Source organism: Gallus gallus, chromosome 1 (genome assembly GCF_016699485.2).
Source record: "Gallus gallus isolate bGalGal1 chromosome 1, bGalGal1.mat.broiler.GRCg7b, whole genome shotgun sequence".
NCBI lineage: Eukaryota > Metazoa > Chordata > Aves > Galliformes > Phasianidae > Gallus > Gallus gallus.
In genome coordinates, this window is record NC_052532.1 from 40,996,902 (window position 1) to 41,018,100 (window position 21,199).

The 21,199-nt window shown below is 37.5% G+C and overlaps 1 protein-coding gene across 1 annotated transcript in view; it reads left to right on the forward strand.

Annotated features, from left to right (window-relative positions):
• TMTC2 (transmembrane and tetratricopeptide repeat containing 2) overlaps window positions 1–21,199 on the forward strand; it is a 241,712-nt gene that overhangs the window by 85,170 nt on the left and 135,343 nt on the right. Inside the window, exon 2 of the mRNA XM_015283417.4 lies at window positions 16,354–16,924. Within this exon, the coding sequence (XP_015138903.1) occupies window positions 16,354–16,924 (571 nt within the window). The remainder of the gene's footprint in view (window positions 1–16,353; window positions 16,925–21,199) is intronic.

Sequence of the window (21,199 nt, forward strand, 5' to 3'; positions counted from 1 at the left end):
CTGAGCTGTTTCATAGGTCACCTAGAGAACTGCTAATGAAGTTCCAGCTGCCAAATTCTTCCTGCAAATTAAAAGCATAGCATAGTTTCACCTTGTTTATGTTGCTCTTTAATATTCTGCTTTGCCATTTTATTTCTAATGAGTCTGCTTGCTGCTCCAAAGTCTCACTTTTGTGTTTATGTTCTGTTCAGGATGGTGGTCTGGTACATTAATTTTAAAGGTTACTGTTTTGGGCAGAGCAGATATAATCTTATGCATGTCTTGTTGAGGTCTTTTATGGTTAACATTGCATAATGTAAATGTCACTGTAGTTAGAATTAGCCCACCAGACTTTTACTACCATTCACTGCAATGTAAGCTTCAAAAAGGGAACAGTGGTTCACAGGTGCCTGGTTGATTTTTATGGAGCTAAGAGAGGAGCAGCTTTTTTTTCTTTCCGGAGCAGATTTGATCTGACTTAGAGTATAAACCTAGAACCAAATACGTTCACATTTGCTTTTCCAAGAGGGAAGCGATTATTCATTTCTGGTTGAATGACATGTGCTTAAACAACTGTGGCAGATTAAGGAATACATCTACATCCAATCATAAATTCCTCTCTTCTATGAATCATGTCTTTGATTGCATCCATCAGTGTGGATTAGAACTTCTACTTTGTAGCAGAAAGTAAGCTGTGCCTGAGAAACTGGAATAGAGACAAAATGGGAGTTGTCAGAAATAGGTAGCAGTAAGAAACTTAGTAGAAGATGGGTTGCTTGAAGCATTCGTTCTTTTTTACTTAATTTCTTTCTCTCTATGGCTGCAGCATGGAAAACTGTAACAGAACAGTGAGAACAAGAGTGTGTCAGGCTTGTTTTAAGAGAGATGCTGTTGAAGCATAGGAGGTTTTCTGGGACTGGAATTCAGCTGCTCCAGGGAGAAATAAGGGTGGACAGAAATTGGCTTCTCTGAATTGTAGCTCTAGGTAACAGCCTCACAATCTCTTCTCATATTGTTTTTCTTTCTTCTTCCAAATGAATCATGAGTTTCAAAAAACATAAGAGATTGATTTGGATTTGAAGGTCCCATAATGACCATCCAGTTCCAATCCCCTTGCCATATGCAGGGAAGCCTCCAGTTTGACTAGATTCCCCAGGGACTCATCCAGCCTGGCCTTGAACAGTTCCAGGGATGATGGGGCATCCACAACTTCTTTGGTCAGCCTGTTCCAGTGCCTCACTGCCCACATAGTGAAGAATTTCTTCCTAATATCTAATCTAAATCTACCCTCTTTAAATTTAAAGCCATTACTCCTTGTTCTATAGAGATAGAACTCCTTGATAGTCTCTCCTCAGCTTTCCTGCGGGTCCCTTTAATTACTGGAAGGTCACAATGAAGTCTTCCCAGACCCTTCTCTTTTCCAGGCTGATCAACATTGGTCTTTCTTTGCAGGGGGAGTGCTCAAGCCCTCACATCATCTTTTTGACCTTCTTCTGGACTTGCTCCAGCAGATCCATGTCCTTCTTGTTCTGGGCCTCCAGGGCTGAACACTTCACCACAGGTGGGAGCCTTGTGAGAGTCCAGTGGAAGGGTGCGATCGTCTCTTGCCACGCTGCTTTTCATGCAGCCCAGGATCAACCAGCATCCCCAAGTCCTTCTCAGGGCTCCTCTCAATGAATTCACTGCCCTGCCTGTTTTTGTGCTGGTGAACATAATTGAGGTTGAGAGTATGGAGGAGGCTTGAATGATTCAGTATTAGTTCTGGAATCTGGGCTAGAATTTCACTGTCCAAGGAAGAGGGTAGGAACTTAGTAGTCATTGATCCAGTGCAGCCCAAGGGAAACATGTTTGTGGCAGTTGTGCTGTTCTCCAGAATGAACACTCTTCATTAGGAAGACTGCAGTGGCAATCTTCTCCTGCCTTTCCCTTTCTGGCATAAGCTTTTAAAATGAGTACCAGACTGGTGGCTCTTTGTTCAAAAGAACTAAAAGCACCTGGTTTTATGTAATCTGTTGCAATATAATAAGGATTTAATTTATATTGAGAAGTTCCTCAAATAAAGGATCTGATTAATCATAGTAACCTCCAACTTCTTTATCTCTGCAACGTAGAGTTTTGCACCATCTTTGTCACTGTAAATCCATACCTGCAAAAATGCACTGGTAAATACATTATTTTTCCTGAGTTGTTGAAACTTCTTCATTGGCTATACTTGAAGTACAGTTTTTCCACTTATGGAAGTTTTTCTTAATATAAATGTTAAGTAGATAAGCTCCTGAAAAGCCCATGAAATGTAGAAAGAATACTTGAACAGTATTCTATTTAAAGAAAGGTCTTTCTGTACTGGTGACAATTTCAGAAGTGTTAGGAAGCATGCCTCTATTTGAATACTCTTTTTATTTTTCTTATGAAATCACTCTCCTAAATGCTAAGAAGTAATTTGTTTGTATATTAACATAACTGACCAAGGTCCTTTGCTGGCTTTCCAATCATGAGTAGGGGTGAAAGTAACACTGCAATTCCAAGGCGCTTTGTACAGGAGTTGAGACATCATGCCGAAGAAGTTCTCTGTCTCCCACAGTGGGAGGAGAAAAATAGAAGTAAATCTGTGCCCATAATTACCTGGTAGAAAATAACTAGAAGCTTAAAACTAAAGAAGTCTAATTATAATTAATTGAAAAGGTTTTCTGCAGAAGCTAGTAGCAGTGATTTGCATAAATTCTCATTAAGGTGAATAATATATTTTCTTCAAGATTCATTAAACAAGCTTTAATCAGTTGAGCTTGAAAAACATCACCATGAAACTTCAGTTTAAAAAGTCATTACACAGCATCTAAAATAAGTTCTGAAAAATTACAAAAACATATCCAGGAGACATCAGCATCCTTCAGGCAGTAAGAAGCCATGTAATAAATACCAAGAGGAAGGGTGGGTTTTTGTCACTGGCTCTGAGTTAATTCCACAAAGACAAAACATGCCTGGTGGGAAGGAAGCCTTGTGTCGCCAGCACAGCTCAGTATCCGGAGTAAGGTATCTGCAAACTGGTTTTTCTTTCAGTTTCAAGGAGAAAACCTGATTAACTGATGGGTATGCTACATGTTGCAGTGGCCAACACCTCTGCTTTATTCGTATATTCTACTGCAGTTCTTTTTCTTACTTCAAACAGCTAAGCTGAGCGGGCCATAAAAACATGTATGTACATAACCAAAATATTTTTGTGCTTTTCTATCCATGTATGTTTTTCAGGATTGATTCAGATGCAGTCATTCAAATCACAGGTTATAATTGGTTTGATCTGTTGACTTTACCCTGGGCTTAATGAACAACTTTTGCTGACAAGTTAGTCTGTTTGATGATGGGAACTGAATGAAATTCAGCTTAGAGCAACCATTGTCTTCTTTTGTCAGTCTTCTGGGTGGCAGGAGAGGTGGAGTGGCAGATCTCAGATTCTCTGCAGTTCTTGGCAATGCTTTCCTCTCTATATTTAAAGTCCAGAAAGACATAAGCACTTTTATTTTTAACATTCTACAAATAAATGATAATTCTGTATTACTAATTGATTTTTGTTATTACTGGGTAGTGTAGTGGATTCCTTTCTTGACACTTGGTGAGCAGTCATGCTTTTGTACTCTTTTCTGTTTCAGGAGACAAATTTAAAGTTTGAGATGTTAGTACTGAATCAATTTTCTAAAGCAGCTGTTCCTAAGTTGCACTGTGTGCATATATACCCTCTAATAATTTATGGCTTGCTTCCAAGTGATGTGAAGCTAGACTGGAACTGGTGCCACTGGAACTGTACCTGACACCTTTTTTTGTGGTACTTGGATAAAGAAAGGAACACATACTTTGAGTCCCTGTTTTTGAACAATTTGCTTGCTGCTTTCTTCAATTCAATATTTACGGTGGGACATAACAGAGATGAGGCTGTGAATATAGGATAGATCAGAGTAACTACTATTAGTGAGTTCTGAAAACTTCATTTTCTTTATCAGATTCAGTTTAACACTTGGCTGTCTGAGAGAGATTTTGTGGTGAAAGCACCATTGGCAAGAAAGAGTAGATTATTAAGTATAGCTTTTGTATGGTATTTACTAGCAAGTTGGAATTGTACTTTCCCCACTCATCATTAGGTGCAGTGCTTTTTCCCTGCAAATTTCTCATTTGAGAATTTCTCATTTGAGACAGCCCAACTGCACAGATAGTAATAGGGTACACAGATATTTTCCTTTCTTAATGAAACCCTCCCCTATTTAAACTTCCAGGGTCTGAAGCTTCTGAATGAAAACGTTAATTCACAATTGCTTTCTCATCTCTGTAGTCCAGATTTAGGTACAGATTGTTTATTTAGTAGCAGGGTGTCCTTAAAAGTACCGGCAAATGCAAGTTAGCATGATTTGAATATTCAGATTATTTTTCTAATGGACCCACATCACCATGACATTCAAGATTATATGTTAGCTGTTGGAGGTGCCTTATGTGAGCCTGGAGAAGAAAAGAAAGAAAAGAGATTTATTGTATATGTATTTACTTATTTACAGCATGATGTCTTGAAGTACTTTTTTTTGTCTTCTGATAATTGTCGCCATTATTTCCTACTTTATTATATTGGACAGCCTGTGTTTTACTATATATTTCTTTTGGCTTTGAAACAACATTTAAGTTCTTTATCTTATTATTGAAATTAAACTGCGCCCAAAATGTTGTATGTCTTATCTGTAGAGGAAAATGGACATTAAAATATCTCCAGATAAACCCTGTTTTGATCTCTTTCCCCTTTGTTTCATTTTTCGATACTTTTACATTTTGTTTAAAGAGCTGGTAAACCAAAGCTGACTGGTATTACGATTTGGTCAAACAGTTCCTCTAAGTATACTGGGAGGTCTATAAGTGATGGGTGGCCCAAAATCCAAAGTCACCATTCTATTCAAATAAACACACAAAGAAAGTATATGCAGGACCTTTAACTCTTACAGGAGCTTGGCTGTGTGCCATGCTTCTGACTGAATGGAATTGCTGATTTCAGGGTTGCCTGGGGCCACAACCGCAAATAAGCATATATATCTCTGGGGTCATTGAAACCAGTTTTATTATTTTCATTACTATTGGAAATAAGTCACCTGGCTTGATTTATACATAAAATTGCAGAGTATCAACCCGCAGAATTGACCTTTAATTTAAAACTTTCATCTGTTTTGTTGGCTTGCAACAATGGCCTGTGATATTAAAATAACAGCAGCTTATGTTTCTAGAAATATGATTTTATCTTTCTCAATGGTTGATGGCTGAGCATTTGCTGTAAGTTTGGGATTCAAGTCGAGTGCCTTCACGTGAAAAAATCTTCATAGTTAGCTCTGCTGCAGCTTCCAGTTACACTTGGTTCTCAATGCTGAGATGGCAAACCTGTAGCACACCTGGAAATGTGAGGGTGGCTTCTTGGGTTTCCTGTGGGCTCCCAGCACCTCCCGTGAGCATCATCTTCTGTCTCTCGGTGATGTCTACATGCTTTTATTCTACAGTTGAACTGAGAAAGAACTGGAGGGGATGATAAAGTTGATTTGAGTGAGATACGTGTGTCTTATTGCATGCTACATTTGGGTAAAGTTTTCTAAAAGATTCAGGTAGCAATATCTTACTACTTCAATATTCCTTTAAAGTTCCTCAGGATAACATAGAAATCTTCACTGAAAACTGAATAGGCCTTAAGTGCTACATTGCCTTAGTGAATGGGACTGGTGCGTTGGTTAGCTGTATTTATTGACTATATAATAATTAATTTCTCAGTATATTAGGAATCTAGTATATTTGTTATATGTGTGCAGCATTATATTATTCTGAACAAATAATTTCCTGTGAAGAGCAACAAGTCTTGAATTCCCAATGACTTTGTAGCGAGATGAAATGTAGAGCCCCAGAAAAAGAAGCAAATCTCGTAGAGCAGAAACTGCTTATACCTTATGTTACTCTAGATTGGTTTTATTTTGCGGAAATAAATACATCCTGCTGTTTTATATGCTCTGGCCAGCTATAATTTTCTTCATTAAACTTTCAGTGGCTTCTTATGCCATGGGAGACAGCAAAGAGGGAGCTTGACTCCTAAAGAAGTAACCTTTCCAGATTCTTTCCTTTGCAGGTAGTAGATACGCACAGTAGTTTATGTAAGGATCCAAAAGGGATTTCTTTTTGGGGAGTGGGGGAAGACATTGCAATACTCTTTGTTAAATGATCTAGATAATAAACAGACGTAGAGTCCTAGTAGAAAACCAACTCTGCTCAAATACAAGCATGTGAAGTTGAAGTTTCTCTCCAAGGTGAAATTTTTTATATTTTCCATCCTTCTGTGAGGAGCTGGAGGGAATATATTAGCCTTGTCAACAAATGCCCTACTACACTACTCACCATTTTATTTTTTATTATTATTATTACTATTATTATTATTTATTTATTTGTTTTCAGTCTGAAAATGTTGACCAGTTTCTCTGGGCATCTGTTCTCTGATTCCTTTGGACCTCTTCCACTCTACTCTGTTGCACGTCTCTCATAATCTATCCAAGACTTTTTTTTCCATATCTGCAGTTTCTTCTTACTCTAATCTCAACCAGTCCTGCTTGTTTAAATACTGAAGGCAAAATTGTTACTGTCCATTAGCAGTGCCAGAATTTAAGAGAAGACTTAATTTCTGTGTTACCAAGATACTGCGCATGAATTGTTTCCCCTACAGACCATTTCTGTGTTTGATATGGACTACTGAAAGAAGCAAACTTTTTTGTTGTTGCTTTTTTAAAGCTCTCAGTAATTTTTACGCATTGCATTCTCTTCTGTTGACTTTCCTCTGTAGGTCTCTTTAGGCAGAACTTAGAGCTGTCATTGTCAAAAAGGCCAGTTATGAAATGCCATAACCTTTTCCAGCATTCATTCCTCAGCTACCAGGAAAAAATGCAGTTCTCTTTTGTGCTGCTCTCAGGGGTGCTTGGACTTAAATGTTACAGTAGGAAGTTGAGCCTAACGCTTAACTATTGACTCAGTCTTTCCACAGATCTTCCGGCCTTCCTTTTTCAGAAGGATGCTTCCTGGGAAAGCTAAACCTGCTTTTTAAAAAAAGCACTTAAAATGGACACACAAACCACCAGTGGAGAAAGGTGTGAGTGGATTTGCTACTGTAGAGCTGGGGAGACTGCTTCCGTTTAATGCTGATTTTTTTTTTTTGTAGTTCAGCTTAACTTCATTTTGCTGCAGTGGTCTGGACAGGAAGGTTGATCTCGTACTCAGTTCTAGTATCTAGTAATGGCTTCAGTTTCCCTGAATTGCTGTCTGAGGTCATTACTACTTACTACCTGACTCCCAACAGCTGCTCTAAAGCATAAGAAGGAATGATTTCTGGTTGCTTTGTTTTTATGCTTGGGAATCTAAAAAGTCTGCTGAAAGACTATAAAAGCCTATGCCAATTGCAGTTGATTATAGAACCATACTGGTTTCAGTGACATAAATTGGAGGTTATTCCAATGCTAATGTGGATTAATGCTAATATAGCAGAAATCAGAATTTGATCCTGTGTGTTCTGATAACATAATTCAACTAATTTGCCATTTCCTGGCTTTTTTTAGCTCAATCTTTGACAGCATCCAGTAAAACCCTCTGGAGTATGCTTAGTGCAGACTAGCATGTAATGGTGACTATAAAGTCTGTATTTTCTTTAAGAAAATAACTGTGATTAGTCCTTTTATGTCAATCTCAAACTGTTATCTACTACTTGGATGCTCTTAACCACAAGAAATAAGAGAAAATAAAATTTATTTTACACATTGCTATGAACTTCTATTTCTAGTGTTTCACAGTTACTATGGTATGCCACAAAATTAGTTTTACTGAAATGAGTCCCTGCATCTGGATAGACTATTGAGACACAAAGATGAAACAAGTCAACAGTACTCACTTTAATCTTTTCTCAGCCGGATCAACACCTTATAAATGAGTGGATGCTGGTCTGCCCTGTTAAAGTACACTGATGAAGGACATTGCACAGATTTGGATTATTTTCTATTGAGTAGATTTTTATTTTTTTATCCCCATAATAACCAGTTTTGACTTAACTGTAGTGAATTCCATTTTATTCTGCTTTAAAAAGAAAGAAAGAAAAAAAAAGGCTTCCAGGAATTTGTCTGATATATCTTCTGTGGCAAGGCCTAGAGGTCAAGTTCAACTACGTACATCATAAATGTTTTTTTTTAGCCTCTATATCATCTGTTGGAATTTTGCTTGATAGGAATCCTATTCTGAGAAGGAAAACTGCTACCTTCTTCTTGGTGTTTTTTTTTTTTTTTTTTTTTTTTAATTTTTAATTTTCTAAAAAGATGCTTTAAATATTTTGGTTGATTCACTGGTGAGTAAACTGTTATTACAGAGAAATGTAAACCTTGGGTTTTATCTTAAGTATATGTTAACGCATCTTGCTGTTGTTTTTTTTTTTTTTTTTTTTTTCCATCATGTTAAACATGCTTTGTTTTGTGTGTTTGTTGGTATTTCTCTTTTTTTGTCCTCTGTCTCACTGAAATGGCAGTGCGTCAACTTTGATTCTTCTGTGTAGCTGGACTTTGGAGCTAACAGAATAACTTGGATATTTAATCCCCAGGGAGGACCCCTTTGACCTCCTAATATTATTTAGCATATTGCTATAAATAGTGCTATCACCACAATCACTGGATAGTTCTCTTTATCCCCTACCCACCCACTTACATATATATATATATATAAGTCCTTTTATATATATGTCCTTTTAAACTTAATATATGCATATATATATATATATATAAAGTTTAAAAGGACAGTGTATGTAACGTATGTTGTGGCTTAGAAGTATCTTCTCTATTTAGTATTTCTGTAGTTATGTGTGCCTATCTATGTTCCTGGCTACTCTTTTCAATACTTCCCTAAAAATAAGTCAGCTGCCTAAAGGCTCTTTCAAGATTTAAACTTAGAGTGCAGAAGTGTGTGTTTAGGCATCATTACATACAGTTTCCTTGAGCTTTCTGAAAAGGCTGCGTAAATAGATTTGATTTGAAAAAGATGTGAATTATGAAGAGTTAAATTACTGAGCCTTGTTTCTTCAATATAGTTTGCCATGTACTGAAAAGAACAAGAGAGGTGTTACGGGACTGGTGTATGACTGATATGCTCTTCTGTAGCAGTACAGAAAGTGTGCCTCGTTTTTTTTCTTGTAATGGTTTAAAATGTACTTGTTTTGAAAAGGCTTTATGTATATTCAGTAGATGACTTGTCAGAAAAAGTAGTTTAATGTCTGTCCTATTAAAGTAGCTAAGAGTCTCAACGTTTCCAGTGTAACTGCTGTTTTCTCAAGCCTTAAAACATCTGTCCTTTTCCTTAGAGATAATTGTACTGTTGTGAGTAGCTGTATGGTGAAATGGCAAAAATTGTTTTTTTCGAAGGAAAGTAGGAAAAAGAAATAGGCTAGTGCCATGTTCTACTATGGAATAGTAAATCTAATAAGGCCTGCTGGGCCTGCTTTTATCATCTGAAATAGATTTGAAAGGGCAGCAGAGGTTCCAATTATAAATTCTGACCGTGCTTCAGAAGCTTGGAATTACGTTTTCACAGGTAGATGTGTCTATGTGTGTATGTGTCTCTGTGTTCATGTGCTTGTGTAAAATAAAGAAATAATGAGCTATTGCCAGGCAGTTGTTTGGCACTGAATAATATTTGTAAAGAATAGCATTGCTTGTGTAATTGAGAGAATATGTTGTCAAGTAAATACTGAATATCTTGAAGTCTTAGAGGAACAGAATTAGCACTCTTTTTTTGTTGTGTATTGTAGTTGGGAGAGATGTTATCTTATGAAACAGATGCGAGAAAAACAAAGCATTTTCTGGTTTAGTAATTTAAGCATTGTTTTCAATAAATATTGCTTCATATGCCTGCTGTTGTGGTGAACAAACTCAGGGAGCAGACACAACGACAGTGCCTCTCTTCTCTCTGTGTGCGTATCTGCTACCTCCTGAGAGGAATCTCATGGTATCCCATTGTTCAGCAGCAGAAAGTATTAATTACTTCTCTTGCTTCCATGCAGCTTGTTTTTTGCATGTGTCTGAATAATAGCTAGTCCTACACCAGCCAGTTGATATTAGGGTTTCATATTTAATGTCGTCTTCTATTTATTACATCAGGAAAAAGACTGAACTGAGACAGAGTGAGGTGCACTTAGGGTTAATATTAAGGCCTGATTCTTTCAGCATGAGGATGCACTTAGAAGTGAAAGGGCTTATAGAATGGAGAAAGGTACATTCTCCACTGAAGCCTTGATGGTTAGTTTTTGAAATATTTATGGTCCCAGGGGAAAAGCTTTTTCAGGCCATCTCAACCTCCTTGTTACCAAAATGTTTTGAACCTTTAGTTGCTTAAAATTTTCAAAGCTCTTTTAGTCAATAAGAAAATCGGTGCTTGCAGCATGCCTCAGTATAGGCAAAGCAGTGCTTGACAGCAGTCAGTGTTGTATGTAGCTACTACCACCTGTTCAGGATGTCCCTCCTTCTTCAGAATAACACTGCATCTTCAGTTGCAAAGTTAGAGAAGTCTAGAAGGCTGAAGCCAATGCAGATCAATGTCTTTAAAAGATATTATACAGTTTAGACAGTTACTGGGAAGCCTATATACTTTGATACAGTATATTTACCTACTGTGGTACAATGACCCTTTTGATTTTGTTGTTTGGATTCTGTTTATTATTATTATTGCTGATTTTTTTTTCCACGTGCTTCCATTTTTTATGACTATTGTAAGCATACGAGTGTATAATATCATTGTCCCATGAATCTTTCCATTCTGCTTATGTCTAATTCACAAAAGTATCACCAAAAATGTTTTATGAGAAAAACACTGCTTATGGCCCTGTTACATGTAGTTCATGTTTGTTCTGGTATACAGCTTAGGTTGGCTATGATGTTAATGTTAAAGAACAGTAATAATCCAAAATCTGTAAATAATATTAATACTTACATCTATATTCTCTGTTCCTAACTGCATAGTTAATAGCTTTCACTAGCATTTACCAAGATGGGAATATTGTCTTCCATGCATGAGCTCTGAGTTTGATGCATTCAGGTATTTCTACAGTTAGAAAAGGATTGGCAGAAGTTAGCTAGGGACTGGTTTACTGGCACTACATTTCTCTTTTGTGATGTTTTCATTCAATCAGTGTAAAATATGATTTGAATGTAGGTGTTCTTCTGCAGCCTCTTTAATATATGCAGTCCTGTTCTCAGAGCCAGCAACTCAGGATCCAATATATCGCTTAGCTAGTTGTTACTTAGTATTTCCCATCTGAAAACAGCTGAGTTATTGTCCGTTCCGTAGAGATTCACCTAAGAAAATTTGTTCTTCAGAGAAACTAAAAGCTGCAACCTGAAACCCAGAGGATGCATAGAATTTGGTCTCCTGCAGGTGTCCCTACTCAGTATACAATATAGGTACCTCTTTTTGAAAACTGGCATGGATAAAATTTTATAGCCTGTTGGTATTGTAAATAAATTCCACTTTCACAACTGTTGAGAAGGAATGAACTTTAATATGGAACAAGTAAGATATAATTGCTGCCAGAAATATGCAAGAATGGTAAGTAGTTCCCTTGAGTCTGTAATTAAACATTTAGATGAATGAGCTTTCACATACTTAATGCTTATTACTCTTAAGTCATCTCTATGGACTAGATAGTACTTTCTGATTTTTTTTTTTTGGTTATCAATATAGGCTGCACATATATTTTAGTCTTTGGGCACGTATGAGAATTGTCCACAGTATGACAGCCTCTGTTGTTAGCCTGATATCTGACCTCATGCCTGCTGAACAGATTGCCTGTAAGTATTTTGGAGGGGCAGACTCAGCTGCATTATATTCAAGGGATGTGAAGCTGTTTGTACTCTGAAAAGGAGGCTCTGGCTGTTTTCAAGCTTGTTGTCTCTACAGGTAACGTAAAATTTTCTAAGCATCCTTAGCATGACTTATTATGATCTACTGTAAAAATGCTATAGTGTGCTTTTCCATTACTATTTATGAAAATTGAGTAAATGAAAAATATTCTAAAATGATTTTGAGGAAAACCAAGGAAGAACCTCTGAATAGAGACTTGCCAGTCCATCACTGCCTATCTATTTTATGTGAGAGAAGACTGGGCAATAGCTTCCTTTGTGCACATTTGGGAGTTCTCCTTTTTCTTAAAAATATGTCCTGTACTTCAAATGCTGATGTTCGTTTTCAGCATATGGGGACCATTAGCAATATTGAAGCTGGACATATGGCTTAATGCGTTAAATCACTTTAGAATGTTGCATCTGTTTTTTTACCCTAGTGTTAACACCTGGATCAGTTTAGCACTAGTGCAGAAGTTCAGGACATATAGAGCTGTTAATTTTAAAAACATCTGGGCTTTTTTGTGTGTATGCATATATATGTGTATGTGTGAACCGCCTCAGTCTCTGCTATTATTTGAGTTTGATGAAAAAAATCTTACTTGAATTGTGCTTAAGGTGTATAACTGACCCATGCAGCAAATCAGCAGGAGACGTAAGGAATCTTTTGAGTAGATAAGCAAATGATTTGCCTGTGTAGCTTTTGTCTTCTTCAGACTTTCATTTTTAAAGTATTGATAGCTGGCTATGATTCTTCCTTCTTCTGCTCTCAAACTGATCCATTTTTTGTACTCTGAATGAGATATCTCACTCTCCCGGGATGCGTGAAATGGACAGGCATTAAAAATTGACGAAAGCGAGTTCCCTGGCTGAGTCTGCAAGCCTTATCTGAAGCTGCTCGAAAGTAAAAATGCCAGTTGCGTTGGAGCTTTGAAAAATGACTTTCCCTTGTGACCCGCTGCCTTTTAGCAAGAGCAGAGTTTACAGCTCTTTTTAAGAGTGATGAGTGCAGTTGGCGAGTTTCTCTTGTTATGCCCATTAGCAAGATTGGACTAATCTGCGGGACGTAAACTGGAGGTAAACTGTGAGTGAAGGAGAAGGAGAAGACAAGGCTAAAAAGACGTTTTGTACTTTCCTTTATCCCAGAGTCTTTCCTGGAGACAGCAGTTAATAACATTTTCTATCCGCGGAGAGCCCCGGTCACTGTGAGCACAGGGGCATTATAAAGGACATGTCAGCGCTGCCTGTCAGGCCGTCAAGAGGAACTGCTTTTAAAATTGCTGTTGAAATCACTGTCTAAGCATCAATACTACAGCAGAAGTAATAGCTTGTTATTTTAGTAATTAAAGATCAGGCCTTTTCAGCCTGCTTCAGGCCAGGCCATGGGCCTGTGGGAGAGCCTGGCTTGGGGGTTGTGGCTGGGCTGTGGGAGCTGGAGGCGTTTCATGCTTCTAAGAGCAAAATGGCATAGAGTTGCCTGACCTCAGATGTTCGTACTGCTGCATCCTCTTGCGCAGTCAAGTCTGTGTTGGCCAGGTGTAGTTTTTATTACATTTTAAAATGTGAGACAGGGTGGCAGTTGAAGCTTAACTAGCAGCCTATGTGAGACATGCTTCTTTGCTATAGGAAATTTAGTTTCCTCTCCTGTATTAGCTTTTTCCAGTGTCCCAAAGCATTAACCAGACTTTTGTTGTTGTTACGTTTAAACCCTTAGCAAAAAAAATTGTCATCTGGAAAGAACTTTTAACTTTCTTTCAAATTCTGTCTCATAGACAATACAACATTTGATATGGCTGGGCCAGTAAGTAAGCTGGAACCAGCAGTTTCTGTATTTTTCATGCTGGCAGATATTAGATTTTGTTACCTGTACATGCGTGAGAAACTACATTTATTTCACAGTTGTCTGCTGAATTTTATAGCTAAATACAAGATGATCAATACTGTATCTACAAGGCTTGCTGCTGATTGATTTTTAATATGAATAGGGCTCAACAGGAAAGGATCAGGCTTACATCAAGTTTGTTGCTGGGACTGTAAATGAAATTTGACTGAATTCATGCCATCTGAATGTACGATAGGTTTCTTTATAACTTTGAGGAAAGCAGTTTACTTTTGGCAAGGAAGAACCCAGTAAGGGGATGAGCACTGTGTGGGAAGGACTGGTACAGTGGCTGTTCACCTGGGGGGACCAAGTTGGTCCTTTCTCTTACTGAGCGCAGTATGGAGTTATTTGGGATGTGTGCTAGTAGCTTGCGTGTATGTATATACATGTATATAGATGTGTCTCATAGCTGTGTATAATTACTTATTTTTTTTAGAAGCAGTTGCGTGGCTTCAAGTATTGGAAGTGGGCACATTTGCAAAAGATACAGTAAAACCCAACAATTTAATGGGAGTGACCTGTGTGCCATCTAGTCTATTTACATCAGAGAGCTCAGCCACAGGGAAGGCAGTTGCAGTGGCAGTGTTACTGCCACTTATTTCCTTACTGTTTCCCTGAGAAAAAAATGCTATTTGAAGTCGAGGTTTCAGCTCTAAATCCTGACATCTGATAGCCATTCTTAGCTCTGGTCACTGTTGAGGAGCCTATAGTCTTAGATACTGTGCCTTTCTTAGAGAAAGGACTATTTCTAGCCTAACACCTGCTTTACTTTTACTGAATTCCTGTTTTTTTTTTCTTTTATGACTCTGAAAGTGCTACTACAAACTGAAATCACAAACAGAGGACTTAGATTTCAGGAAAAGACTCCTCCAAAGGACAAGATAAATAATGTGAAAACAAAGATCTTGTTTTCTTCCAGTGTTCTTTTGTGACTGGACTAAAATGAGAAAAATGTGTGTGGGGTTGAGAAAACAAATAGTAGGAACCTGATCCACTGCATAAGCAGAAGTCAAAATGAAAATTTTCAAGCATTCTAGAAGGCATCATCAGATCTTTATAGGATTTAAGCTGACCTCTTCATAACCTCCATGTGCACAGAGACAAAAGGACATGCGGATAGGAAGCGTGTCTGAAAGCATTACAGCAATGTGCGGTAGACAATGGAAACCTTGAGCTGCATGTCATTTAGGGTATTTGTATGGAGATTCTGTGGCATAGTGTATCAGTGTCTGAGTATTTTTCTGTAACGAACAAGACAACATTCCTGAAATGAATAGCATAAAAACTGGGATTTGGATGCAGATTGCAAGGTTCTTGTTTCATTGGGGGATGAGAATGTGAAGGGAATCTGGGTGAATGAATTTGACTGGTGCGTTTCCGATGTTGGCCTGAATTTCACACCATTTTTTGCTTTCTCATCTGAACTGAAACATGATTAATTACAGAAATATATATTTTTGGAAAGGCAGGAAGAGGAAATCAGTAAAAAATAAAGATAAATCATCTCTCTTGTTTAATATTTTTAATATTAGATCTATGAGCTGCCCTGGTTCTCAATTACCCTGATAAAATAAATACTAAATGAGTTAAACTCAGTAGTAACAAGAAAGCACTTGTAAAGAATTGCTTAAATTTAACTTTAGTTATGAAGACAAGTAATTAATTAAATTCTAGTCATCTTTTTGAACTAAACAGGCCTCACACCTTCTCCTACAGCATAAATTTGAAATGCAAATGATTGGATTTGTAAAAACATAGGGGACAGATTTTTACACTATTGGATTAGATGTGGAGACTGCTGATGGCTGGCACCTGTCCTTGCCAGGGTGGTTGGAAACAAAATTGCTGAAAACTGCACTTTTTTTTTTTCCCCCAGTCAAGCTGACACAGGCTGGAATTTATGAGCTAATACAACGTAAAAAATGTTTTTTTTTTCTAAATTGTAAGTATAAGAAATATAAAGAAGTGTAATCTCCTGTAAAATACTCTGCTGCCTGCCTTCAGTAAGGTGTTAACTGAAAATTGTTGTCAGTCAAAATATGTATGAGAAAGTTGTGGGAGTGCCCATAATACACCAGAAATTTGCATGCTCCTACAAACTTCTGCTTATTGTTCATCCATGTCAGTGAAATTCATTCCAACATCTAAATTAAAATTTCAGTATAAAAGGCCAGTTGGGGTTTTAGTTCTGAGTTACTGGAGGATCAGTTGTTTCAACAACACTGTTTGTCAGTTTTTCATATTTCTTTTACATTTTAATTATAACTCATCAAATCTTAACCAATTACTCCTCGGTTAGACTCAGATGAACGCCACTGAAGAGTGTTTTAATTTAATGGAAGCGGCATAACATCTGTTTCTAATGTTTTAAAAGCCAATTTATATGGAAATTTTGCTTTAGTGAAAAGTCAATAGATGTAGACTTCTCTAACACCTCCTGTGGAAATAAAAAACTTGTATTAAAGCAACTTCAAAACAATGCCATTTTTTCTTGTTGTAGCAGTGTGATAACATTTTCACAGCCCTTCATTTGTATTCTTTTCCTTCTATTGAAATGAAGTTTTTACTTGTCTTTTGTAGTCGAGCTATCAAGACAAACCAGGACCTTCTGCCAGAGACACCATGGACCCATATATTCTACAATGACTTTTGGGGAACACTTCTCACTCACAGTGGGAGCCACAAGTCATACAGACCTCTCTGCACCCTCTCCTTCCGCATCAACCATGCCATCGGAGGGATGGACCCATGGGGTTACCATCTTGTAAACATCCTGTTGCATGCTGCAGTCACAGGCCTTTTCACAAACTTCTCCAGGATCCTCTTCGGGGATGGGTACTGGACCTTGATAGCTGGTTTGCTGTTTGCATCTCATCCGATCCACACCGAAGCTGTAGCGGGGATAGTGGGGAGGGCAGACATTGGAGCCTGCCTCTTCTTTTTGCTTTCCCTGATGTGTTACGTGAAGCATTGCTCTACAAGAAGTTCCTCAGCTAGAACTTGGGGCTGGATCTTGGGAGCAGGACTGTGTGCTGGATGCAGCATGCTCTGGAAGGAGCAAGGAGTGACTGTTCTGGCAATTTCAGCAGTGTACGATATCTTTGTAGTTCATCGGCTGAAAATGCATCAGATCATTCCTGCTTTATACAAGGTGAGTCTCCCTTTTCTTTCCCATAAGCTGTTAAAAACCTGTCTCTGTTAATCAGGTGTTAAATGAGTTTTCAAGCACAGAATAATTCTCAGTAGTTTAGTCAACTCTGAAAAATAAGCACAGATGTCTAATACTGAAGGTATTTTTATTTCAGTTTGGTAAGGAGTTTTTACGTTTTGTTTGAACAGTGTGCTATTACCCATTGCTATTACTTGACACTGGGGATGTATTTCTCTCATTACATTATTTGCTTCCAGAAGCTCCCTCAGTCTGTTTACTGTCAAGCACTGGATGTATGGCTGACTTTTGCAAAGAATCCATTCGTGCTCTTATCCTCTTGTATCTTGCTAACTTAGCTTAGTTTGGTCAGGGAGGCAAGAGCAGCGGCTTATACCATCTGCAGGCTCCCTGATGCAAAGATAGAGCTTTTCATTGTTCTAGTCTAACAGAGATGCACAGAACCTGGCAGCATGTCTTTGGCATGCATTTTTTCTCCCCCCGAGTAGGAGCTGTGACGCAAATGTTTTACAAACAAAGTATTTCTCATTTTTTAACTTCTAACCCACAAGCAAGCAAGTGAAATAAGCATAAACAAATAAAGCCCACCCAAAGCCCCTTGTCTATCTTCTCCCCAGAGTTCATGTATTTTAGTGGCACCTGTATACTCTAGGTGAAAACAAGACTTGATTACATTAGTTGCCGTACAAATTAACAAGCTGAATATATGTAACTTTTTATTTCAATGGATTGATTTTTCTTCAAAAAAATTCTGACTTAACGAAAGGAAAATGCTTCACGGGGACACCTGTTGTCTCATTTTTTACTGAGACGTAACTAAGAACTGGAATAAAATAAGGCTTTGCAGTCTGTTTCAATCACAGTGATTTTAAAATCTGACTTCTCACACAAGTTAATCTAAAATAAATTGTAGTTTTTGATAAAGTTATGCTTTTAGTTTGTAGAGTGTAGAATGCCTTCTACAAGTAATATACAATGAAAATAGAGTCAGAAAAAGCAAGTCGTTTCTTGTAGTTGCCTGATAAATTCCTGAGGCATGTTGACTTAGCCATCATGCATTTTCCTGACATAAATGGCCATATTAAAGACGAGAATAGTTTCTTACTTATGTTTAAGACCTCTGTTGAATGTCATTGGCCAAATACTGTATGTATGCTAAACTATGCCCCTAACGCTGAGCAGAAACAAACAGTAAACGAATAGTTTTTTTTTTTTTTTTTTTTTTTTTTTTTAAGACAAGCATCTGTAACAGCAAACTTTATTCTCAAAATTATGGGAAAAGATACTGTGAAGTACTTGGAGGAATTTGGTTTGAAATTCAAATGTTAAACTGTCTTAGAGAATTACACTCTTAGAAACATTCCTATTACATATATGACATTCTGAATGCCTTGTGCGTGACTTTGTACCAAATCTAAATTAGTATTCCTCAGAGTCTGCCCTCATTTCAGCCTGTCTGCAAAGTCCAAGTTACAATCATTGAACTAGTAAGTTCCTTGTCACAGAATTGTTCATTGCCCAAAACCCTAAACCTTCACAGACATTTTTGATGAACTTTGATAAGGAAAACCTTTTATTCCCTTTTTCCCTGTTTCCTTCATTGACACCAGGGTAAAAATTGGTCCAGCAGAGACTTTGGTGGCATAAGTGAAATCCAGGTTTCCATATCCTGCAATGTCAACGGAAGAGCCATCTGTCTAGGTTATGTAGTTCTAAATTTGGACATCTGTATTCTCCTCCTGCATGAAACTTCTTGTCTTGGACAGCAAAGTAGTGTCAATGCCTGAAGTTTTTTTTTCCAATTTCTAACAATAAAAATAATTCTGTGCTTTGCAGGTTACTAACCTTTAAGAAGTTTAGATTCTAGATGGAAGAAGTCTTATGGGGGAAGATCACCTTAAACAAAAATACGAAATAAATAATATATTAAAAAATACATATATAAAAATATTTTGCTTGATATGCTAAAAATACATTTCCTGGTTCACTGACTTATTAGGCTATATTTTCCTTAAAACTCTGTTCAATCTGAATGCTGCTAATTAGTTTTTATGTCAATATTAGGGCAGCCTTTGTTCAATCATTTACAGTGATGAGAGGTTCAGTTGGGAGCCTTGGTTATAAAGGACTTCCAGTTGAGCTTCTTTTGTCCTCTGTAAGTTTTACTTAAAAATCGTTCACAAATTACTTAAGCTTTAATAAGAACATATCACCCTGTAGGACTTCGGATGCCAGGGATATCTTCATTGATTTAACATTTTATGAGAAGCGTTTCTCGTTGAATACTCACCTGTATACTGTTTTGTACTCTAGCTTTGTATGGACTCTGCCATAACCATTGCGATTTCCTGTTCCCAAGGCTTGAATGAGAAGGAGTGAAGTGCATTTTCTATTTATTTATTTATGTATTTATTTATTTTAATTATGATCACTATAAGTGATTGGAGTTTGGTAACGTGAGTTTTGCTTGTAGTATCTGAGCAGTGTTTGACAAATCCTGACCATTATGACCATTTGGATGCTGTCTTGTTGATTTCAAATGACTTTTTGCATTTATTTTCACATAAGTTTGAAATGATTATGCTGTACGAATGATATTTTAAAATGATGCTTTGTTACTTTTGAAATGACTAGTAAGAACAGAGTCTTCTTGTTGAAAGCTTTAGTTTTAGTTTGGTTCCTTGTGTTTGAGCAGAGAATGATAAAGAGAAGCTTGTTTATCTTTTAGTTTTGTATTAAAAGCAATCCAAATAAGAACCCAGAATATGTTGCCGTTTTCAACTTCACATTCTTTGATCGATTGTTTGGATGTTACCTTTTTCTTGTTGCTTTGGCCTTAAAATGTGTCCCTGTTAAGAACTAAAAAATTATTTACCGTTCTGCAAACAAAACCAACTTCTAGATTAAGAGTTTTATTTATTTTTTTCTTTAATGTTGTTGCCTACAATTTTTTGCTTAAAAAGGCATTCCTGTGTTGCAACTTGCAAGTCAGTAGCCATCTACAGATGAGTAATCCTGAGTTATCCACTGGCTTGAGCACCTCATAATGAGAATACAATGTCAAACGAAAGAAACAAAGGAAAAAAGAAAACAAACAAACAAAAAACACCACCAAAACCACCAAATAGAACTCTGTCATGTTTCAGAAATGCTTTCCAGAATGTCTGTACAGATAGAAAGAACCACAGTAATTTACCTGTTCTGGAACTTGTGTTTTGCTTATTCTCAATGTGGGAAGGTAATTGTAGAAGGAAAAACATCAGATGTCACAAAGAGTAGTCCAGAAAAACATGATGGTCTTTTGCATAGGAGGGGAAAAGTGTAGAGTAGAGCCAAGGAAGAGAGGAAAATAATTCTAAAAGGTGGTTGGCTTAAATCTGTTCTAGGTAAGTATACAGTAACAATATGAAACTGATAGCAGAAGAAAGGGCATGCCACAACATCTGTGGAATGGCAGGAAGGAACTACCCCTTTCAGTCTACCTAACCTTAATCTAAACCCTGTCCAGCTGAGCTGACACATCTGTTTCTTATGCTGTGCTGCAAACTGGAACGTAGAGGAAATGCTGGTAATAAAAAACCCTTAAAAACAAAACAAATATCCCAGATAGGGCTTTAGGAGTTATTTTAAACCTGAATCAACACTGTATCCATTCTCTATCTGTATCCAGTTCTGACACTGTATCCAGTTTTCCTTGCTCTGCAAACAGCTGTACTAGGAAATTTTGGGAGGAAAGTTGAAGAGAAAGGGCAGAAGTAGGGACCTCAGAATGAGACATTTGGGGCAGTGGGTGGTTAAGGACTTGCGCTTTTGTCTGTAAGCCTTTTGAGAACACACCGCTGGGGGAGCTGAGACCCGATTAGTTATGTACAAGGAACAGTAAAACCACTGAATGGCTTCATAATGGTTAGCGAGGATGAGTTGGTAAAAACAGCCTTAAAAGTGCTCCAGCAGGTGGTAGAGATGGCACAGGGGGTAGTAAGCCTGTTTCTTTCATTTTGTTCTTATCATTGGTCCGAGTGTGAAATAAATGTGAAATGGTGGCTCTGACACAAGACCAGTAGCCATTTACTGGCTTCACACCTCTTATCATGATGAGTCAGTGATGTGTCACCTGATGTGCCCTGTCAAGTCCTTGACAACATCCCATTGCATTTTGAGTGGACTGACAGGGCTTTTGAATGAGGCAGCTGCAGAGAAGGACCACCAGCAGAGCAGATTAATATTACCCTTTATTTAAAGCTATTTTTAATGCAC